The sequence below is a fragment of the Urocitellus parryii genome, chromosome 1 (genome assembly GCF_045843805.1).
Source record: "Urocitellus parryii isolate mUroPar1 chromosome 1, mUroPar1.hap1, whole genome shotgun sequence".
Lineage (NCBI taxonomy): Eukaryota > Metazoa > Chordata > Mammalia > Rodentia > Sciuridae > Urocitellus > Urocitellus parryii.
Genome location: NC_135531.1, coordinates 100,192,843 through 100,217,962, shown reverse-complemented (window position 1 = coordinate 100,217,962; position 25,120 = coordinate 100,192,843). Strand labels below are relative to the sequence as shown.

The 25,120-nt window shown below is 37.8% G+C and overlaps 1 protein-coding gene across 2 annotated transcripts in view; it reads right to left on the bottom strand.

Annotated features, from left to right (window-relative positions):
- Positions 1-14,246, bottom strand: part of Rbm27 (RNA binding motif protein 27) — a 79,411-nt gene extending 65,165 nt beyond the window's left edge. For both annotated transcript variants that reach the window (XM_026384362.2, XM_026384361.2), the window contains exons 1-2: positions 13,996-14,246; positions 313-431 (exon numbers count right to left, since the gene is read on the bottom strand). In XM_026384362.2, coding sequence (XP_026240147.1) covers positions 313-431; positions 13,996-14,054 — 178 coding nt within the window. In that variant the 5' untranslated portion in view covers positions 14,055-14,246. The remainder of the gene's footprint in view (positions 1-312; positions 432-13,995) is intronic.
- Positions 14,247-25,120: the final 10,874 nt, after the last annotated feature.

Genomic DNA, 25,120 nt, shown 5'->3' with positions numbered 1-25,120 from the left:
AACCAGGATCTGCCAAAATCTGTAAAGGTCCCAATTACGTAAAAAGCATTACAGCATTCACTGCCTTATTGAGGAAAGAGAAGAAATTCAACAAGATTTAAATTCAAAATCTTGGTGCTAGGGTTGTGGCTCAGCATTTGAGCACTTGCCTCGCACTTTCGAGACCCTGGGTTTGATCCTCAGCACCACATAAAAATACGTAAGTAAAATAAAGGTATTGTGTCCAACTACAACTAAAAAATAAATATTTTTAATAAATAAATAATTCAAAATCTTTATATAAATACTTGGTTGAAGGCCCATAATAATTACCTTTTTGTAAAAAGACATCAAGTTGATCAGCACAAAAGGCTTTCAGTTCTTTCTCAGGTTTGTCCTTCTTGACCAGTGCTACAACATAGTTGGCTAAGGCTGATGGGTCAGCATCACATCTATTAGAAAAAGAAAAAAATGGAAAACATTGTTTTCAAACAGTGGTATCATTAATAAAATAAACCCATTTTGGAAAACCAAAGATCAAAAGTTTAAGTGACTGCCAACAAAGGCAACTATCATAATAAATAACATACTAATACTGCAAATGAGATTTTCTTTATTTCTACAAAATAACTACTTTATCTTAATCTTTGAGCTTCTAATTACACCAAGAATCTTATACCAGGTCTACATTTATTTGCTCTCTCAGTGAAAAGGGTGGCACCTGACACTTAAAAGTTGCTGCTTGTCTCCTAGGCAATAATAAATAATACCCTCAGGAACTACCTGTTCCAAATGGCCAGCAAGGAAAAAACTGGGAGTGATGGGCTAGATTTCTCCACTCCTCAAGCACCAGTATCCAAAAATGGCTGGGCATGGGTGGACACACGTTTACTTTCAGCTATTGCTCAGTTTGAGGCACAAAGATTTCAAGTTTGAACCAGACTGGCAGCATAGTGAGATCTTCCCCCATCTCAAAGAAAAAGAAAAAGCAATCAACACCACTGCTAATTTTTTCAATAGGTATCTTAAAGACTTTATATATTTGTTGATGAACTTTATTTTATTCATTTATTTATATGTGGTGCTGAAAACTAAAACCATTGCCTCACACATGTGAGGCACACACTCTACCACCAAGCCACAACCCCATCCCTTAAAGACTTTTTTAAAAACTGAGAACATACCGCTGTAATCCCAGCAACTAGGGAGGTGGGGGCAGAGGATCACGAGTTCAAAGCCAGCCTCAGCAATTCAGCAAGGCACTAAACAACTCAGTGAGACCCTATCTCTAATAAAATACAAAGAGGGCTGGGGATGTGGTTCAGTGGTCCAGTGACTCTGAGTTCAAGCCCGTACAAAATAAACAAATAAATAAATAAATAAAAAGATGGACACATTTCCCACAGTCATTTAAAAAAAAAAAAACTGAGAACATGAGATGGATGACACCTTAAATATTATTGGTAAATGCTTTAGCAGCTATAAGCAAAGAAAAAAAAATCTAGAGTCATTAGAAGTGGCAAAAGGGCAGCAGAGACAAACTTTATCTGCCTCATGTTTTTTCTAGTCAGCAGGAATCCAACTTTGACACTCAAAATCATCTCTTATGCCAGGTACCAAATGATCCTAGTTTGTCAATTCCTGTATACCCACTGTTCAGACTTAATGTTTTGTCTCCATCATAGAAAAATAAAAGTTTAACTTAGTTTAATAGTCTAGATTCCAGCCAGGCATGGTGGCACAGGCCTGTAATCCCAGTGGCTTGAGAGGCTTTGGCAAGGATTTTCAGGTTCAAAGCCAACCTCAGCAATTTAGTGAGGCTGTAGGCAACCTATCAAGATACCATCTAGGGGGCTGGGGATGTGGCTCAAGTGGTAGCGTGCTCGCCTGGCATGCATGCGGCCCATGTTCGATCCTCAACATCACATACCAACAAAGATGTTGTGTCCGCTGAAAACTAAAATAAAATAAATATTAAAAAAAAAAAAAAAAAAAAAAAAAGATACCATCTAGGGGCTGAGGCTGGGGCTCAGTTATAGAGCGCTTGCCTCATAAGCGTGAGGCACTGAGTTCAATCCTTAGCACCACATAAAAATAAATAAAGATATTGTGTCCATCTACAACTAAAAAAATATATATATACATATATATATATATATATTTAAAAAAAGATTCCATCTAACAATAAAAAATAAAAAGGTCTGGGGATACAGCTCAGTGGTTAAACATCCTTGGGTTCAATTCCTGGTACCAAAACAAACAAATATATATAGTCTATATTCCCCCATGAATGCTTATATTTAAGTAACATATATTCAATGTGGCTTCATAGGGTTATAAAAATAGAATGAAAATACTTGGGATGATAACAAAAAAAAACCAAAGTGATCATATTCCTATAAAATATTATTCTATCTACTCTTGTTCCATAATTCCTTAGACCTCCACTATCAACTAGAATGGGAAAAGTTTCAGCTCAAAAATATCAATTACATTTCCAAAAATTTTGAAATCAGTAAAAAAAAGAAAAAAGAAAACTGAAGCACCAGCACCTTTACTTCTTCTATCTAGTTTTTAAAGTTCATATTTGGATAAAACAAGAAAATTTTTTTCATTGCCGATATTGACATGGGAAAGGTTGCATCTATGCACTTAATTATAATGAAAAATGTGTTGGGGCTAGGGTTGTGGCTCAGTGGTTGAGCACTTTCCTAACATGTGTGAGGCACTCAGTTCGATCCCAGCACCACATAAAAATAAAATAAAGGTATTATGTCCACCTACAACTAAAAAATAAATGTTTAAAAAAAAAAAAGAGGGCTGGGATTGTGGCTTTGTGGTAGAGCGCTCGCCTAGCACGGGCGGGACCTGGGTTCAATATTGTGTTGTGTCCATCTACACCTAAAAATAAATAAATAAATGTTTTTTAAAAAAGAAAAAGAAAAATGTGTCAATTTTACAAAACACAGAATTCTAAAAATTATGGACAAAGGTCATAGGTGATGGGTTACATATATTTTTAAAATACAATGTAGGACTGGGATGCGGCTGAGTGGTAGAGCACTTGCCTGGCATGATGATGCCCTGGGTCCCACATCCATGGCAAAAAGTAACAACAAAAAACATACAATTTAAAAGAAAGTCAAGATTCTTCTAAACTAAAAAATGTTACAGGCATACGGTAACATACACTTATATGTAATCCTAGCAACACGAAGCTGAGGCAGGAGAATCGCCAGTTTGAGGTCCTCATCAGCAATGAGACCCTTAGCAACTTAGGAAGGAACTGCCTCAAATAAAAAATGTTTAAAAAGCACTGGGGGGGCTGGGATTGTAGCTCAGTGGTAGAGCGCTTGCCTCGCACAGATGAGGCACTGGGTTTGATCCTCAGCACCACATAAAAATAAATAAATAAATAAATAAAGATATTATGTTCATCTACAACTAAAAAATATTTTTTAAAAGTGCTAGGGATGGCCAGGTGTGGTGGCGCACGCCAGTAATCCCAGTGATTTAGGAGGCTGAGGCAAGAGGAACGGGATTTCAAAGCCAGCCTCAGCAATGGCTATGCAATAAGCAATCTAGATGTAGCTCAGTGATAGAGCACCCCTGGGTTCAACCCCCAATATCAAAAAAAGTTTCATTTTAGAGAACACATTATGAACACATCACTTTAGTAAATCCAATTGCTAAATTCTGAAGTCTTGTATGCATATTATATACTTGAATTTGTTGAGAGTAGATCTTAAGGTTCTTACCACACACATAAAAACAAAAAATAATTGTGTGATAAAACAGATATTAATTAGCTTGATGGCAGTCATCATTTCACACTGTACATATCAAAACATCATAAACATACGTCTTATAAACACTTTTTAAAAAATTCATTTATAAACAAAAAGCACAAGAAAGCAGCTACATTTTCAAAAAATATTATACACGCAATGCTAAACTTAGTATTCTATAAACACCTTAAAATGAAGATGTATAGGTAGACTTAACTTCACAGAAGAATAGCACATTTGACCAGTGAGAGAAAGGGGGGAAAATTCACATTTCCGCCTTTACTCGAAAAGTTCAGATCCTAGATAAGAACATCTAATACACAAGAAGAGGATACAGAAAAATAAGAAAGAATGGCAGAAAATGGCAATGCTATTTTCTCTGAGCTACATCTTCACACTTTTTTATGTTTTAATCTGAGAATAGGGTCTGGCTAAATTACTGAAGCTGACCTTGAATTTGCAATCCTTCTGCGTCAGCCTTCAGAGTCACTGAGATTACAGGCATGCACCACCATACCTCACTAGCCCTATGCTTTTCTAATGTACATCTCCAAGACTGATCAATGTATTCTAAGTCTCAACAATGTATTGAAACTCAATGTATTCAGTAACCTTTTAACTAAAATAAAGAATCAATAAATTTACTAAAGCTTAATATAAGTTACAATTACAAAGACACCTTAAAATTTTTTAATTCATTCTGTATAATAAGGTTATGTTTTAACTATCCTGTAAGTTATTTTAAAAAATAAAATCTATTAGAATGAATTTTTTTTAGGAAAATCTAACAGAAATATTGCTCTAACTGCCTTATCTGCAAAAACCTCAAATTATCTGCTGAGTAGGCACATCAACTTCACAGAAGATTGCAGACATATGTTAAATTCCAAGATCAAAGAGTAAAAGTCCTACCTTTGACCCCAAGCCAAGAAACATTACTAAAAAACTATTATTGTAGAGCCGGGCACAGTGGAAGAGGCCTGTAATCCCAGCAGCTCAGGAGGCTGAGACAGGAGAATCACGAGTTCAAAGCCAGCCTCAGCAAAACTGAGATGCTTAAGCAACTCAGTGAGACCCTGTCTCTAATAAAATACAAAATAGGGCTGAGGACATGGCTCAGTGGTGGAGTACCCAGAGTTCATTCCCTGGTACAAAAAAAAAAAAAAACATTGTAGACTATTTGTTTCAGAAAAAAACTACTTAATACCTTTTCCACTTTCAGAAAAATGTACATCTTTCTGAATATGGGTCTAATTTTAAGTTCTTAGTACAATCTCTATTTCACAGGTAAGACATCTAAGAAATGTGCTACTGAGTCATAAGCCAGGGAGAGGAATTTGATTCTAATAGGTATCAATAGCCATTAAAAAGTTCATATTCAAAGAAAAGAGGAAAAAAAAGTCCATATTCCTTGACCAGTAGTTACATATATGGAAAACCAGACTAAAGAAACAAAGGCAAATATAGAAAATAACACAGGTATCTAGAAATACTTTTTAAAAATTTATTGCATAAAAATGATATTACTTCTAACAGAAAAGTACAGTAAAGGAATCCATTCTCTTGCTGCTGGAGGTTTATAAAATATACTTCTGTTTTTTTTGTCTTTTTTTTTTTTTTTTGGTGCTGGGAATTAGAACCCAGATCCTTGTACATGTGAGGCAAGCACTCTATCAACTCAGCTATATCCCCAGCCCCCTATAAAATATGCTTCTGATGTTATGTCAACTGAAGAAATCAAGACACAAAATTTTACACTGAGTTGTCATGTAGCTACATATAAATTCATATACAGACTGGGGTGTAATGGTGTATGCTTGTAATCCCAGCCACTCAGGAGGTTGAGGCAGGAGAATAAAAAATTCAAGGCCAACTTCAGCAATTTAACAAGACCCTATCACAAAATAATTTTTTATTTGTTTTCCACTGGTGCTGGGGATTGAACCCAGGGTCTTGTGCATGCTAGGCAACCAATATACCAACTGAGCTGTATCCCCTAAAAAAGTTCTTTTTTAATATTTATTTTTAAGTTTTAGATGAATATAATATCTTTATTTTACATTTATGTGGTGTTGAGGATCAAACCCAGTACCTCATGCATGCTAGGCAAGCACTCTACCACTAAGCCACAACCTCATCCCTCTAAAAGAGGGTGTTTTTTTTTTTTTAATTTTATTCTCTTTTATTGCTGAGTAATATTCTTTTTTTTTTTTTTTTAAGGTTTTTAAAAAGTTAAAAAGTTGCCGAGAGCGAGAGCGGTGGCACTGGCCTGTATGTAATCCCAGCAGCTCAGGGGGCTAAGGCAGGAGGATCAAGAGTGCAAAGCCAGATTCAGCAAAAACAAGGTGCTAAGCAACTCAGTGAGACCCTGTCTCTAAAATATAGGGGTCAAGTGCCCCTGAGTTCAATCCCCAGTACCCAAAAAATAAGTTTTTTAAAAAAGTCTGGCCCCCTGGGTTGAATCCCCAGCAACCACACACACACACACACAACTTCACGCATAAAAGAAAAACTGAAAATAAATATATACAAATAATTTTATTTCCTTTCTAAATTTTTCTGTAATGCAATAAGAAAGGTCCTATCTCTTAAAATTATCACACAGGAGACTAAGTTCTAATGTGAATACGAGAAGAAACCAATATTCAGACCAATAGCACTTTTCTTTTAATTTTTTTAATTTTTTTTGGGGGGGGGCGGGGAGGTACTGGGGATTGAACCCAGTAGTGCTTAACCACTGAGCTACATCTCCAGCCCTTTTTTATATTTTATTAGAGATAGGGTCTTGCTACATTGCTTAGGCTTCACTAAATTGCTGAAGCTGGCTTTGAATTCATGATCTGCCTGCCTCAGTCTCCCGAGCTGCTAGGATTAGAGGTATGCATCACCATGCCCAGCTTCTTTAATCTTAAGTGCTTTCATGAAAGAATAAGTTATGAAAGAAACACAACAAGATTTGGGGTGAAAAATATACATGTAACACCTGTTGGTTGCAAAACACCATTTTGATATTTGGACTATAACTCCTAAAGCAGTAGGAGCTATAATCCCAGTGAATCTGTAATCCCAAAGACTCTTAGGAGGTTGAGACAGGAGGCTTGCGAATTCAAGATCAACTTGGGCATCTTAGCAAGAACCTGTCTCAAAATTTAAGAAGAAAGAGCTAGGGATGTACCTCAGAAGTGGAATATTGCTGGGCTCAATATATTTTTTTTTAGTGGTGGGGAAATCCAACCCAGGGTCTTGAGCATGCTAAGCAAGCATTCTACTATTAAGTTATATCCCCAACCCAATTTCATTTTTCTAATTGTCAAAACAATCTAAACATATTTGAGGATGCTCATTCATTTAAATATTGACTGTTAAGTAAGTGCCACGCATCTTGCTTGGTAATAGAATTACTCTAAGCAAGACAGATCTTGCCCTTCAGTCACATGACCAAGAGATGAGTATGAAAATAATCATACGTAAAGCAACAAATGATATAAAAAGAGATTAATAAAGATATAAGTAATGACACTGTGAGAAGATGAGCCTAGAGAGTGGTAGGAAACATAGAGCTATAAAAGCAACTTCTGGCTTCTGCTCTATAGCTATTGGGCCAGGAAGAATGAAGTCAGATATATTTAGGAGGCAGATCAAGGACAAATGAACAAATATGTTCTTAATTCAGTAAACTAAAACTTGCCAAGAAGTCTCTGGACATAATAAGACCTTTCCTATGAAACAGGAAATAGTCTCCTTAAGTTCCACAGTATGTTAGAGGTACACTGATTCTTTGAAACCACTGGTACAATTCAGAAAATTATTAGTACTTCACAGTCTTAAAAATGTAGCAGCAAAATAATCATTTAACCCAGTTAATCAGGAGATCAGGTCTAACAACAGCTAGATAATAATTTTTCCTCCCATTTGAGTAACCATAGAGATTACCAGCCAGAGTTTAACTTGGTAAGGATTGCAAACCTATTAGCCACAGGTAAATTCTAGCATTCACATGTATACATACCTGCCATGACCACAAAACCAATGAATATGAACCAATAAAATAATCTTTGTTAATCTTATTTCTGTATTTTCCAATATATACTCCAAGATGACAACATATTCAACCTTCTAGAATATTTTTAAAAAGACTTGAGTATGAATCTTGGAAGGCTGAGACAGGATGATCACAAGTTCAAAGTCAGCCTCTGCAACTTAGCAAGACCTGTCTCAAAAAAATAAAAATAGCTGGGGATGTGGCTCAGCACACCTGGGTTCAACTGCCAGTATCAAAAAGAATTTTCTTTTTTTTTTTCTTTTTTTTTTTAAAGAGAGAGTGAGAGAGGAGAGAGAGAGAGAGAGAGAGAGAGCATTTTTTTTTTTAATATTTATTTCTCAGTTCTCGGCGGACACAACATCCTTGTTGGTATGTGGTGCTGAGGATCGAACCCGGGCCGCACGCATGCCAGACAAGCGCGCTACCGCCTGAGCCACATCCCCAGCCCCAGAATTTTCTTTAATATTTATTTTTTAGGTGTAGTTGGACACAATACCTTTATTTATTTATTTTTATGTGGTGCTGAGGATTGAACCCACATGTGCTAGGTGAGCGCTCTACTGCTGAGCTACAACCCTAGCCCCCCCAAAAAGAATTTTTTAAAAAGAATCTGATATAGGGCTAGGGCTGTAGCTCAGCAGCAGAGCGCTTGCCTAGCATGCGTGAGGCACTGGGTTCAACCCACAGCACCACGTAAAAATAAACAAATGAAACAAAGGCATTCTGTCCATCTATAACTACAAAAAAATTTAAAAAGACTTTGATATGGCCAGAATTCACAGAAACTGCATACCAAATCAGACTTTCACTAGCTATTTCTGTTCCTACTTATGGAACCTGCAATAAGACTCTAGCCTGCATAAATCTGATGAATATTATTTTAAATGGTAGTGGTGCTTAACATTAATAAGAGATTTTTGCTGGGCATGGTGGTACATGCCTATAAACCCAGCAGCTCAGAAGGCTGAGGCAGGAGGACCACAGGTTCAAGGCAGCCTTAGCAATTTAGTGAGACTGTAAGCAACCTAGTGAGAACCTGTCTAAAACTAAAAAAATAGAAGCTGGGTACAGTGAAGCATGCCTATGATCCCTGCAGCTCAGGAGGCTGAGGCAGGAGGATGGAGAGTTCCAAGCTAGCCTCAGCAAAAGTGAGGTGCTAAGCAACTCAGTGAGACCCTGTCTCTAATAAACTACAAAATGGGTCTGGGGATGTGGCTCAGTGGTTGAGTGCCCAAGTTCAATCCCCAGTACCTTAAATAAATAAATAAGCAAAAAAATAAAAATAAAAAATGGGACTGGGGATGTGGCTCAGTAGTTAAACCTTTTGGTACCAATTCCTGGTACCAAAAAAAATATGTATAATTTTGCAGAAAGTTTAATGTATATCCTATTTCAAAAATCATAAAATTTATATTATAGTATGATTAAGGTACACAAAGCACTTTTTAGTCTCCATCATTAATATACAATTTTTGTTAGGCACCTATCTAAAAAGCTAATATATCTGTTTAAGAGAAAAAGGTTAGGGGCTTGGGTTATGGCTCAGTGGTAGAGCCCTTGCCTAGTATGTGTGAGGCACTGGGTTCAAGTAATAATCCCTTCTTAGCACTGCATGTAAATAAATAAATAAAGAGAAAAAGGTCAGACAATTTCTCCAAATTCTCCAATTCTAAAATAATGCTCCATTAGTATACACAAACAGACACTATCTAACAAGTTTTAAAAATCCATTACTCTGGGCTGGGGATGTGGCTCAAGCGGTAGCACGCTCGCCTGGCATGCGTGCGACCCAGGTTCGATCCTCAGCACCACATACCAACAAAGATGTTGTGTCTGCCGAGAACCAAAAAATAAATATTAAAAATTCTCTCTCTCTCTCTCTCTCCTCTCTCACTCTCTCAAAAGAAAAAAAAAATCCATTACTCTTTTAAAAGCATATACCAAGAGCTGTAGATATAGCTCACTCATAGAAGACTTTCTTGTTATGTACAAGGCCCTGAACTTGATCCCTAGCACCAAAGCAGGGAAAAGAAAAACATAAAGATAAATTTATCTATTAAGTCTAAAAAGCAGCAGCAAATGTTCATATATGTTTTGAATATATATAAAATAACTTCCTAAAATTCCCCATTAAATATAATGTTTTGGTAGAAATGCATATTTGTTACTGAAAAACGCTTGCCTGAACTTTTTCTAAACTTGCAGAAATTTCTTCAGTGATTCATTTATCTCCTGGATTTTCTTAGAATCTTATTTTTAAGGGGTTCACATATTTAAAATAAGTAGTCAATTCTCACAGAATGAAACAACAATTCTAAATTGTGCATAATCCCTTCATCTTATCTCTCACTACAATATCACGGGGGAAAGATGAAGACCCCAAACAAGACCTGTTACTCCAGTCTGTTCATGCACCTCTAACAAAGAAATAAAACTTCTTGACTAAAATATGGTATCCCTCCCCTTTAATGGATTGCCAAGAAAAAAGGTTGCTGATTTGTGTTTCTACAGCCAGCTAAGGTAACTAACGGGTTATTTCTTCCAGTCTCCCTCTTTCCATCTTTCCACTAGTAAGATTAATAATAAGAGTTCCATATCTAAAAAAGGAGAAGGCAATAGATAAGCTCTAACCATTTGTGTATAGGAAATAATCACATGCAAATTGCATTGGTTTAAAAATACCTGCTACATACCTTTGTTTCATCAATGACAAGATGCAACATGATTGAAACCTCCTAAAAATGAGATGCTTTTATAAATTTAGTTAAGGCAAATTATGCTAAGAAAGTGCAACAAGAAATCATGTGCACAACCATAGATTCCAACCTAGACACTGCAACTACTTTATCTCAAAGACTAACAACTGCTCTGAAATGCTATGTTGTAGCAACATGTCAATCTGCCATGAAAATTTTTTTGAATCTGGAAAATGCAAAAAAATAAATTTACAAATACAACCCACTTTAGCTTACCATTTATCATATTTTAGGACATATAAACAAAAAATAACCTCCATAATATAGCAAGAATGAAAATATGATATTCATATTGCATTTACTATTTCTTATTAATATCTCCCTCCAAAACCAATACTTATGTGAGTTAAACATAAGCATATTTGTCACTTTAGGAAACCAAACTACACTGTTAAAGTCTGAGTAGTGATTTTAGGTCTTTTTTAATTTTTACTTATTTATTTTTGCTGTACTGGGAAACTAAGGCCTTGCACATGTGAGACAAGTGCTCTGTAATATCTCCAGCCCAGACCTTTTTTTTTTAAAAACATTAAATGAGTGAAAAAAAATTTTTTTTCTAAATAAATATTTTTGGCACCAGGGATCCAGGGTAGCTTAACCACTGAGTCACATGCCCTGCCCTTTTTATTTTTTGAGACATGTCTCACTAAGTTTTTAAGGACCTCACTAAGTTGCTGAGACTGGCTTTGAACTTGAAATCTTCCTGCCTCAGCCTCCCAAGCCATTGGGATGACATGCATGTGTCCCTGTTCCCAGCTTAAAAAAAAAAATTTTAAGAAAGAAAAAAAAAAAGTAGAAAGTGGACTTTAAGTAAAACATTAACTCAAATGGGAAAATTAAATTCAAATAATTATTTTAAAATGTTTTACTCAAGAAAATTACAAAATAATTATATTTACTCCAGCCAAAAAAATCTCGTGAACATGCTTAGTAAAATAAAGTTTCTACTCAAACTAAAATTTGACATTAAAAAAAGAACCGAGCTGGGGATGTGGCTTAAGCCTTAATGCGCTCGCCTGGCATGCGCGGGGCGCTGGGTTGGATCCTCAGCACCACATAAAAATAAAGATGTTGTGTCCACTGAAAACTGAAAATTAAATATAAAAAAAACCCACTCAGAATAGCACATTTTAAAGAATTTTTTCAAAAAGAAAAAGCAATCAACTATAATTTTTAAAAATTGTTACCTTCCATCCAAGACATAAAATGAACATATAATACTTTTTAAAAGATCTCTACCAACAAACAAAATCAGAGCTTACATGGAAAATAGTTTAAAAAAAAAAAAAAAAAAGGCAACAGAGGGCTGGGGATATAGCTCAGTTGGTAGAGTGTTTGCCTTGCATGCATAAGGCCCTGGGTTCAATCCCTAGCACCACAAAAAAAAAAAAAAAAAAGGCAACTGAAATAGCAAGTATACAAAGTCAATTTTATGTTTAATAATACAAAAGATAACTAATTTTCAAGAAAAGGTAACTAATTTTTTAAATATACATACCTTTTATCAGTCTTGATAAAAGACACATATGGTCAATTTCACTAAATTTATCTAATTTCCAACCTTCACAATCCATTTCCATCTTTGTGCCCCAAATCTTTTTATTTGTAGAAAAATAAGATGTACATTCAAGGAGCTCATATTCTACAAAACTTTCAAGTGTGTCCAGAAGCCACTTTCACACTAACGAGACCACCACTAATTTAAAACTCAGAAGCCCTAATTTCACATTTATTCATTCATTTATTTATACCCATGCTGTACTCACACACGTCTCATTCTGCTAATGCAAATACAACTTCAGACATCAAAATTCCCCTAATGTTTCCCTTCCCCATCCTGCCTTCCCAACTAATACAATGAACTCATAAAACTTGTCTTCCTAGATATTGCCTTTTCGACCCAAGAAACCAAAGTAGCAAAACAAAAACAATTAGTTAACCAGGTTTCTCAGGGGGACCCAGGAAATCTATTAACAGGGAAGTAGCTTGACAGTCTCCCAACAGCACCAATTTACCCTGCCTTCACACTGCCAAAACTACTCCGTATTTCCACCCTCTGAAAAACACTCAATTTTTCCACTAAAGCAATCTAATCTAATGAATCAAAACCTGCCCATCCTTTCTCTAACTCTCTTTCTTCAAGGCCTAACCTCCAATAAGAGGAAAAGAAGCAGAAATGAGGAGGGGGCAGGAAATGATCCCTTCCCCTCTATTCCCTTCCGGTGCCCTCTTCCAAAAGAATTGGTAAGATGCACATTCAAGAAACTGGCCTTTTCTTTCCTGATCCTAGAAGATTGTTCCACAGATTTTTATCCCAGAGTCCCCACAAATAAACACTCTACACAACCCTACCTCCTTAAAATAACTATAAAACAGAAAGTTGATGCCTCTACTATATCCTCTTCAAGCATCTGATAATATTTTCACAACTATCTAACGCTACTCTACTTAAAATATATTAAAAGGACAGGTCTCTTGTTTCTTTTCAGTGCTTCAACAACAATCCTAAAACCCCAATTAACTTCAGTTGTGCTATCAATCTTTCATCAATATTCACAAAACCCTTATTCTTTCTACTACCCCATTTACTCCTCCAACACCCCGTATCTAATAAAAAAAAAAAAATCCCTAGATGTTGCAGGTATACCCCTTAAACCCCTCCACCAATATTACGTCCAAGTGTAGTCCTTTCAATCCTCAAACTTATTTTAAAAATTCTCAATTTTTTTCTAACCTCCCATGACAACTAAAAATCATTGGTTGATTCTCTTAGCATTATCAACTCCTCAATAATACTTTAAAAACCCTTAATACCCTTACTGGCACACTTATCAGCTCCCCAATAATTTTTAAAACCCTTTGATGCCCACATACCCTTTCGGCTCCTCCATAACATTTTTCAAATCCTTCAATACTCTTGAACCCTTCGAGCTCACCAATAGCTACATAGCATCAAAGTCCCTACTATCTCTTTCTTCCCTAATATTTTGAAAAGGCCCTCGATACTCTGCTTCTAGATCTGTTAGTCCTGGATTAATACTGGTTTGTAAAGCCCTCGATCCTGCTGTCTCCTTCAAGATTTGATTATTCACATTTAAAAATCCCTCGATAGCCCTGCCATCTCCCTCAGACCTCAAACAGCAGTATTTTAAATTTCATTACCCCAATAGGCATATTTTAAAAGCCCTCGCCGTCCTCGTGACCCCCCCTCAACCCCACATCAACACCGCCTCTACGCCCCTCGCTCTCCCTCTCCCTCCGCCTCCCTTCCCCCCCCACAATGGTGATAGTACTACAGAGAAGACGTCGCCGGGACCTCCCCACCGCCGCCCCGCCGCGCCGCCCACCTCACGCCGCCTCCCCTCCCCCACGCCCCCGCGGGCCCCCAACGCCCACGTTCGCCGGCCCCGGCCCTGCCAGGCTCACTCACATCGGCTCCAGTAACTTGGCCAGCCAGGACTTGAGGGCATCCACATCCTCTATGAGCATGGTGCAGGGAAGGCGGGCTCGGCCGCCGCTCTTTTTCAGGCCTGCCGTGGGTCTCTACTCGCCGCCTCCTCACGCTCCCTTCACAACCCCCAGTATCTTAGCCCACCGGGCATCTTACGAGACTTCAACCTACTCCCCCGGCCGGGGCCTAACAGGAACTAACCCAAGAGCCCTCACTCAACCTAGCCCGAAGGCTCAGGTGGGCGGGAGATAATGACGAGTGGCGGGTGTGATACCCAATAGAAGAGAGAGGGCCGTGCGCGCAAAGCCAATGAAAAGGCTCGCTCGCCCCGCCGGCCGGCCGTACCCAGTTAGGGAGGAGGGATATAGCAAGGTAGGTGGAGAGCTTAAGTGAACTCCTGGTGCAAGATGGTATCTTGGAGAAGGTGCTGTGCCTCTTAAAGGGGCCGCAGCGCCTTTTTGGACCACGCCGTCGCCCGCCGCGGAATACCGGTGTCTGCTGTTGGGAGTGCCTGGGGGAACCCGGCGAGCCCCTCATCCTGGTTCCTTCCTCTCGTTTTTCCTGGAAACCCACACTCGTGTCCCGAAATGACTCAGCTGTAGTAAATCTGCAACACAACGTGCAATAGGATCACATTCGACACATTGCAAATAATGCAAAATCTTACTTTTTTCCTTACACACTCGTTTTGATCCGCACTCGTGCCTGTATTTTTTACTGCTGTGCTTAAATTACGCAGAATGTTTCTGACAACCATACCTTGGAATCCAGTAATCGTCATTTTAAAAACGTGGCGCACGGATGTAGAAGACTGAGGCCATTTCATTTTTACTAGTATTATTAGTAAATGCCTTAGGGGGAAAATTATTCTAATAAGTTTGTGTAAAAATTCTCCCTGTTTTCTTCAGGGAGAATTTTGATTAGCAAAAGAGGTTTAAAAAATAATATTAAAGAAGAATTTAAAAATTACCAAAATAGGCAACTTAGTTTTATTAGGTAAGAAATTCCTTTGGAAGTCCGAAATCTGTGGCTTAGCACTGGTGATAGAGTGTTTATCCAATAACAAATGCTGTGCCGCTGTTATGAGCCAACACTGTGTATGGCACCAGGAGTGCAATGGTGAACAAAGCAAACTGAGTCCCTCCTTTTAGGAAAGAGAACAATTTATGAATTATAATACATTTGGAAAAATACCTGATGAGCACACATTTCATATAACAGAGATGGATCAACCCAAGATGAGTAAATAAACTAAATATACTGTACCTAGAACAGATGTAGGCAAGCTTTTTCTGCAAGGGGCCACATAGTAAATATTTTTGGATTTATGGGCCTTGAGTTTTTTCTGGCAAATATTCAATAGGCAATGTCTTGGCATGAAACTGGCCAGAGATAATACATAAGAAATATTTGGCTATATTCTGAAAAAACTTATAGGAAAATTTCATTTTATGTAATTTATATGTCATGAAATATTATTATTTTAATTTTTTCCCCCAACCATTTACAAATCTAAAAGGCAACGGCTGGGATGTGGATCAGTGGTAGAGCTCTTTCCTAGCAAATGTGAGGCCCTGGGTTTGATCCCCAGTACTAGAAGGAAAAAAAAAAGTAAAAAGCATTATAACCTTACAGGTATACAAAAACTGGTGCCAGCAGGATTTGTCTTGCTGGCCACAGTTTTCTGACCCATTATATAGAGTAATAAAAGCAGAAGTGCACTTAGAAACCATCTAATGAGCCTTCCTCACTAACACTTCCCCTGCAACTTTGCAAATGAGGAAAAAGCCCAGGGAAATTAAGTAGTTTACCCAGAATCACAGGTCTGTAAATGGAGCAGAAGTAGCATCCAGAAATTCTGACAGTAAATCCAGAACTTTCTCACATCCAATTGTTGCCTCTTCTTCCCTGTCTCCTCTTCCCCTTCTTCCTTTACACTTATCTATATTTTCCCTTTATTTCTTTCCACAAAGGAGATGAAGTGTTACCCTAAAATGACACATTTAAAAAGAAAAATACAAAAGTAACCTATAGGCCAATGGCTAGTCAAAAATTGGATAGGATGCCTGGCATGGTGGTGCATGCCTGTAATCCCAGCAGCTTTAGAGTCTGAGCAGGAGGATGACAAGTTCAAGTTCAGTCTCAGCAATTTACCAAGGCCCTAAAAAACTTAATGAGACCCTGTCTTAAAAATAAAAAATAAAAGGGCTGGGATGTAGCTCAATGGTAAAGTGTCTCTAGGTTCAATCTCCAGTAAAAAAAAAAAAAAAAAAAAGGAACTGGATAGTATTATAGAAATGAAACAGGAATTGCTTTTATCACATTACATCAGCCTTTTTCAAGAATGTCAAAGTGCTTTTCAAATATTTTAATTTATGTAACAAATTTTCCAGATTTTACTTCAGAAGACAAAGGTTTTATATATATACATACATACACACACATATATATACATACATATTACATATATGCTTCCTGGTTACCATGGGCATCATTTAACCAACATTACAGAGAAAACAACCATGATTATAGTGGTAAGACTTGGTTTTGGGGATCCTGAGTAATTTTCTTCCCTTTTTCTTTCTTTCCTCCACCCCCCCCTCCCCAGCTTGTATGTGTCTGTAAGTGTGTTTTGAGGATTTAACCCAGGGGCACTTTGCCCTGGATTACATCCTTTTTTTTTTTTTTTTTTTTGAGATGAAGTTCTCTGTTGAAAGTTTCACTATATTGCTGAGTCTGGCCTCAAACTTGTGATCCTCCTGCCTCAGCCCTCTGAGTCTGAGTCGCTGGAATTACAGGCATGTGCCACCACACCTGGCTCCCCCTTTTCTCTACTACAATGTTATCATATTACTTCAGTGAATTGAGTACATTTTATATACATATAGAAATATTGCTTTGACGGGCTGGGTTGTGGCTCAGTGGTAGAGCACTCGCACGTGCAAGACCCTGGGTTCAATCCTCAGCACTACATAACAATAAATAAGTAAAATAAAGGTATTGTGTCCAACTACAATTGAAATATTGAAAATATTTAAAGATGAAAGAAATATTGCTTTGAAACTAGATATTAAAGCATTTATAAAAAGTTGCTTTTCCCAAAGTAGGAATGAGATAATATATATGTAGTCAGTTCTACTCCCTGCCTGGCTCACTCCCATTTGCTAAATGGTTCAGCTTTGGTCACTAGCCATGAAACAGAATTTTTCCATTTACTTTATTCAGTACCATGCACTGTGTGCACAGGACTGACTCATCTGCAGTCCACTAATGGATAAGGTTCATAGTTATTGGCCTCTCCTGACTTTAGTGCATGCATATATGTATTAATTCAATATACACATACTGAGTGCTGGTTACCATGTGCCAGAGTCTATGCTGGAGCAGAGACAAAGAGAATTTTGAAGTTATATCCATTCTCTAAGTCTTTGGAATGCATTCTAAACTTTTGGGGAGCTCAGATTCTGGTGATTTATTGGGCATGGAAATAATTATCATAGCTAAATTTGTTGAGCACATACACATACTCTGTACTCTCCCTATGTTAAGTGTTTCAGTGTACTGTGTCCTCTCATCTTCACAGTACCCCTATATAATAGACCTGTTCACAAATAAATTACATTCCAGAAAGGTCTTGAAAATAATGGATGGAAGGGTTCAGCCTTGACTATTTGACTCCAAAGCCCACACCTGTAACCTTCACTAAATCATCTTGCTAGTAAACATTAAAATATGAGCCAGGGGCTGGGGATGTGGCTCAAGCGGTAGCACACTTGCCTGGCATGCGTGCGGCCGGGGTTCGATCCTCAGCACCACATACACACAAAGATGTTGTGTCCGCCGAAAACTAAAAAATAAATATTAAAAATTCTCTCTCTCTCTCTCTCTCTCTCTCTCTCTCTCTCTCTCTCTCTCTCTCTCTCCCTCTCTCTCACACTCTCTCTTTTTAAAAAAAAAAAAAAATATGAGCCAGATGTTGTGGCACATGCCTGTAAGGCTGAGATAGGAGGATGGAGAGTTCAAAACCAGCTTCAGCAATGTCAAGGCACTAAGCAACTCAGTGAGACCCTGTCTCTAAATAAAATACAAAAAGGGACTGGGGATGTGGCTCAGTGGTCCAGTGCCCCTGAGTTCAATCCTCAGTGGGGGGGGGGGGGAGGCACACACACACAAAAAAACCCTATGTGTATCATTCAACAAATACATGCTGAGCTCATTATCATCTGTTAGTCACTGTTCTTGGGTAACAGAAAATAAGACTGATCTTTCTCAGTGGTGCTGGGGATTGAACCCTGGGTCTTGTACATACAAGGTAAGCACTCTACCAACTGAGCTATATCCCCAATACAAGACTTATTTTAAATAAATTCTTTCCTTAGTGACGGTGGATGTCAAGTTGGATAGTTAACTAAGATTGACTTACTTAAAGTTCTCTTAGATGCTAATTTGATTAAGAAAAGAGATATTGTTAATAAGGGACATTGATGGGGCTGGGGTTATGGCTCAGCGGTAGAGCGCTCACGGAGCACTTGTGAGGCCCTGGCTTCGATCCTCAGTACCAGATATAAATAAATAAATTAAATAAAGGTATTGTGTCAACTACAACTAAAAAATATTTGAAAAATAAAAGTGGGGGGGCATTGAGGAGTGAGTGACTACAAAAAAGTGGACATTTAAACAATTTTCATTCAAACCAATTTCCTTTTCTTGGCTTGAGGGTAAATTGCCCTCAATCAGAAGAACTGTCAATGTTGGGATCTCATGCAAGTGTTCAGAGAAGTAAATAGGTCCTCCAGAATCAGAGTACATTATGCTAGCAAATGGATTTTTTTTTTCTGTCCTTATTCTTCACCCTATATCTAAAAGCTGACCCAGATGTACAATAACAAAGGTTGAGAATCATTTTTTTGTTCATTTGTTTTATCTGTAAAATTTACACACACAGTTTTCCTTACTTGCGTAAACAAAGCTTTGGTAGAATTTCAAACTAGAATGCCCAAACTTACAAACAGATCTCTTCTTGTCTGTACATCTATAAATAGTCAACTAAATAAACATCAGTCACTCTAGAGTCATCTATAGCATCTCATCTGGCTCTGAGAAAAGTCACTCAAAAAGAGTTGCTGGAATCTTTGTTATGCAAAGGTAAAGTGTGTTTACCTTTACCTTTGCAAAACAAATGGGGAATCAAGTTGAATAATCCCTTCTTTCTGGGAATGTAGATTTGTTTCCTGTGTTATAAGATTGAGAGAGAGAGAGAGAGAGAGAGAGAGAGAGAGAGAGAGAGAGAGAAGTTAGAAAGTTGTTTCACACTAACTACCATAAAAATGGCTAATATTTTTTTAAAAGAACTAGCATCACTGAATGTTGTTACAGATACATAGAAATTGGATCATTTGTACCTTGCTGGGAGTAATGTAAAATGATGCAACTCCTCTGAAGAGCATTTGGCAGTTTCTTAAAAAACAAAACCTGCAACTACCATATGAACCAACAATTGCATTCCTGGGCATTTATCCCAGAGAAATGAAACCTTATGTTCACACACACAAATCTGTACACAAATGTGTATAGCAGCTTTATTTGTAATAGCCAAAAAATGGAATCAGCCCAGATGTCTTTTAACAGGTGAATGGTTAAACAAACTGTGATACATATCATGGAATACTACCTGGCTATAAAAAGGATGAACTATTGATATATGACAATTTGGATGAATTACACAAAGCAGAAAAAGCCAATCTCTAAAGTTTACATACTTTATAGGTCCATTTGAATAACATTTGAAAATAACATAATAACAATTTGAAAAGTGGAAGAAAGGTGGGAGGTGACTTCTGTATGTATGTTTTAAAAAACTTAGCATTTCTTATCTGGGGAATGCTGGTCACTATGTAAGACATTTAAGTAGTCCTATAAAGAGACTTACATAGGCACTGAGACCTGTTGCCAACAGAGGGAAAGTGGGTATAGTTACAAAAGGGCAAATGAAGGACACTTGTGATATTGAAACTATTCTGTATCTTGACTGTAGTGGTGAATCAGGGTTGTAACATTGTATAAAACAAACTATACACATACACAAATTAATACAAGTATCAATATTCAATTGTGATATTATACTATATAGTTTTACAAAATGTTACCAAAGGAGGAATTAGAGAAGGTATGCAAAAGTTTTCTCTGCGGGGGTGGGGGGGTGGGGGGGGGTTGTTTTAGGCACCAGGGATTGAATTTAAGGGCACTCGGGCAATGCCACATCCCCAGCCCTATTTTGTATTTTATTTAGAGACAGAGTCTCACTGAGTTGCTTAGTGCCTCGCGGTTGCTGAGGCTGGCAGTGAACTCTCCATCCTCCTGTCTCAGCCTCCCAAACTGCTGGGATTACAGGTGTGTGCCACTGTGCCGGGCTTCTGTGTTATTTCTTATAGTGGCATCTAACTCTATTAGTATCTCAATATTAAAAAGTTATTTCAGACGGACACCATGGTACATGCCTATAATCCCAGCAAAACAGCAGGCTGAGGCAAGAAATCACAAGTTTTGAGATCGGTCCGAGCAACTTAGCCAGACCCTGTCTCAAAATAAAAACTAAATAGGATTGAATATGTAGCTCAGTGGTAGAGTGTTCCTGGGTTCAATCACCAGTACCAAAAAACAAAAACATAAGTAATTGTTTCACGTGTTAAGAAAAGTGTTTCCAGAAAAAAGTGTCAAAAGTGGCATTTCTGTATGTGTGGTTACTTGAGTAGTCCTTGCTCTATTCTCCAAGCTTTACGGTTCTCAGGGGACCTAGATTTGATAAATCTGCAGATTAAAAGAGCACTTTGAAGAACCAGGCATGGTGGCAAACACCTGTAATCCCAGCAGCTCAAGAGGCTGAGGTGGGAGGATCACGTTCTCAAAGCCAGCCTCAGCAATTTAGTGAGGCCCTAAGCAACTTAGTGAGATCCTCTTTCAAAAAATAAAAAGGGCTAGGATGTGGCTCAGTGGTTAAGTGCCCCTGGGTTCAATTCCTGATGGAAAAAGAAAAAAAAAAAAAAAAGAATAGAATACAAAAAGCATCTGAGAGAGATGTACAAAAAATGTGCAAAGTTCCACTTCAATAGTAGCTTTTTTCCCCCTTGCAAAACAGCAACAGTGGTGGACTGACCAGATTCCAGTTTCCCCTGGTTATCAACCTTCTGATGTTAGAAGGAAACTGCCTTCATTTTTTTAGATTGAATAAATCTTTTGGGATTTGGCACATCAAATAATAAAATCTCGTGCTTGTGTGCCAGGCACTCTGCCATGTGACTTTACATGGATTACTTTTCAGTTCCTGAAAAAGAAACAATCTGTGAGGTGAACAGAGAACCCACATCCTGGGAGCAAATTTTTACCCCTCACACATCAGATAGGGCACTAATCTCTAGGATATATAAAGAACTCAAAAAGCTAAGCATCGAAAAAACAAATAACCCAATCAACAAATGGGCCAAAGACCTGAACAAACACTTCTCAGAAGAGGATATACAATCAATCAACAAATATATGAAAAAATGTTCATCATCTCTAGCAATCAGAGAAATGCAAATCAAAACTACTCTAAGATATCATCTCACTCCAGTCAGAATGGCAGCTATTATGAAGACAAACAACTATAAGTGTTGGCGAGGGTGTGGGGAAAAAGGTACACTCACACATTGCTGGTGGGACTGTAAATTGGTACAGCCAATAGGGAAAGCAGTATGGAGATTCCTTGGAAATCTGGGAATAGAACCACCATTTAACCCAGCTATATCCCTCTCCTTGGACTATACCCAAAGGACTTAAAAACAGCATACTTACAGAGACACAGCCACATCAATGTTTATAGCAGCACAATTCACAATAGCTAAACTGTGGAGCCAACCTAGATGCCCTTCAGTGAATAAATGGATTAAAAAAAATGTGGCATATATACACAATGAATGGAATTTTACTCAGCATTAAAAGAGAATAAAATCATGGCATTTGCAGGTAAATGGATGGAGTTAGAGAAGATAATGCTAAGTGAAGTTAGCCAATCCCCAAAAAACAAATGCCTAATGTTTTCTCTGATATAAGGAGGGTGACTCATAGTGGGATAGGGAGGGGGTGCATAGGAGAACTAGATGAATTGAGATAGGGAAGAGGGTTGGGAGGGAAAGGGAAGTGGCAGGGGATTAGCAAGGGTGGTAGAATGTAATGGACATCAAAATCCAAAGTACATGTATGAAGACTCAAATTGGGTGTCAACATACTTTATATATAAACAGATATGAAAAACTGTGGTATATATGTGTAAAAAGAATTGTAATGCAAAAAAAAAGTACATGTATAAAGGCATGAATTGACATGAACATACTCTATATACAAAGATATGAAAAATTGTACTCTGTATGTGTAATTAAAGAATTGTAATGCATTCCGCTGTCATGTATTTAGAAAAATAAAATCAATAAAACTAAAAAAAAAAAAGAAAGAAATATTTTTTAAAGAGAGAGAGAGAATTTTTTAATATTTATTTTTTAGTTTTCAGCGGACACAACATCTTTGTTTGTATGTGGTGCTGAGGATGGAACCCGGGCCGCACGCATGCCAGGAGAGCGCGCTACCGCTTGAGCCACATCCCCAGCCCAAGAAAGAAATATTGATTGAAAACTTATCATAGGAAAAGCCCTATTATAGACCCTGGGGATAGATCAATGAAAAAAAATAGGGATTCTTGAGAAGATCTATTTTAGCAGGATGAGAATGGTGACAAACAGCTATATAATATGTCAAGTGGGATATATTCTATACTTTTGTATAGAATATATCCCACTTGACATATTATATATGAGACAAAGTGAGGGAATAGGGAATGATAGGGATGGGAAAAAGACTCTTTGAGCTCTGGCCTAGAGGTAATAAGGGTATTAGTTTGTGGATATTTTGAAAAGCAGCTTTCCAAGGAAGTACAAAGACCCTGAGGTAGGAACTTGCTTGGCAAATCTGAAGAAAAGCAGGAGGCAGTGGGACTGGAACAGAGTGAATCAAGAGGAAAGTGATGGGTTAGCTAGGTAATTAGAGGTCAGATCATGAAAAACTTTGTTAAGCTAAGAGCTCTGGATTTGAATATCAAGGGAGACTGGAAGACATTTAAGGTTTTAAGAAGAGGAATGAAATGATCTAACTTACCTTTTTAAATTTTTAAATTTTTTTTTTGAGAGAGAGAGAATTTCAATATTTATTTTCTAGTTATTGGTGGACACAACATCTTTGTTGGTATGTGGTGCTGGGGATCGAACCTGGGCCGCACGCATACAAGGTGGGCACACTACCGCTTGAGCCACATCCCCAGCCCTAACCTACCTTTTTTAAAAAAGTGTAATCACTGCAACTGCTCTATGGCCATCAGAGTCCAGGGGGCATAAGTGGAAGTAAGTAGGGAAAATAAGAGACGAGTGTGATCATCCAAACAAGAGATAATGCTAGTTTGGACTAAACTCATGGTGAGAAGTTGGACTCTGGACTTATTTTGAAGATAAAGCCCCCATTTTTGCTAACAGATTAATTATGGATCTAAAAGACAAAGAAAAATCAAGGATGACACCCAAGTGTTTGTCCTGAGCATCTGGCCTGAGATGGGGGGAAATGATAGAAGAGAAGGTTTAGAACATTGCTAATTGATCCAGAATTCAGTTTTAGACATTGTGGTAGCCAGCTTCAAGACATTGCCCTGCCCCCCCTGTTTTTCCTCTCCACCTTCATACCCTCAGGTACTTTCCTCTCACATTGGATCAGTGCCAGTCTGACCAACAGAGTATCCCTGAAGTGACATTGGTGACTTATGAGTCTAAGGTTTTTTTAATTTTTATTTTTTAATATTTATTTTTTAGTTGTAGTTGGACACAGTATCTTTATTTATTTATTATTATGTGGTGCTGAGGATTGAACCCAGGGCCTCACACATGGTAGGTGATGCTCTACCGCTGAGCCACAATCCCAATCCGAGTTTAGGTTATTAAAAGCATTTATCTTCTACCTTGGACTTCTTGTTCTGGAAAGCCAGTTGCTATGTTGTGAGACAGCCCATTAGAGAAGTCCACGTTGAGAGAAACTGAAACCTCTTACCAATATCATGAACTAACTTTCTAGGCTTATGGGGGCCCATGTTAGAAGCAGATTGTCTGGCCTTGATCAAGCTTCAGATAGACGACTGTACTTCTGGCCAATATCTGACTGTGATCTCATAAAAACAAAACAAAACAAAACAAAAAAAAACCCAGGCCCATCAAAGTGTTCTAAAACTCCCAACTTCCACAAACTCCTAGAAACAATAAATAACTTGGCTTTAAACCATTAAGTTTTGGAAAATTATTTTGGGCAGCAATAGTAATTAATATAAAAATCTCTAGGTAATGTTGAGTAAGTAGTGGGATCAGTAAATCTAGACTTCATGAGAAGAGTTGGGTCTGGAGTTAAAATCTATTAGCCTGCAAATTGTGTTTAAAGCCAGATATTTTAGCTATCTTGAAAGTGAGTAAGTTTAGAATGGAAGGCCATAGGGCATTCCCCTGTATAGAGGAAAGGTGAGGACTATTCAGAAATCAGAAGGCATAGCCAGAGGAAAAGACAGAGAAGAAACATTACTTAAGAAAGTTGGAATTTTTAAGTGTATCAACTGGAGTTCATGGGTCAAGTCAGATGAGGACAGAGAACTGACCACTGGATTTGGCAGCAGGGGGTAATTGATGAGCTGGACAATTCCACAGAGGAAAAGAGGTGAACATGTGATTGAAAGGGGTTGAGCAGAGAAATTAGACAGCAAATGGCAGTTCTCTTGAAGAGTATTATTGTAAAGGGAAATAAACCACCAATAAAGATACCAGAAGGTATTGTGAGGTAGAGAGAAGGATGGGGTTTGCTTCTATTTTGGTTTCCCTTGCTTGTCTGTTTGTTTGCATAGAAGATATATGAATGTGGATAGGTACAATCTGGAGAGAGAAAATATAATGGTGCAGGTGAGGTGAGCAACTTGGGAACAAAATCTCTAAGCATGCAAAAGATAATGGGGTTTAGTGTACAAATGGAATATAAGTCTTAACAGAAACCTTAA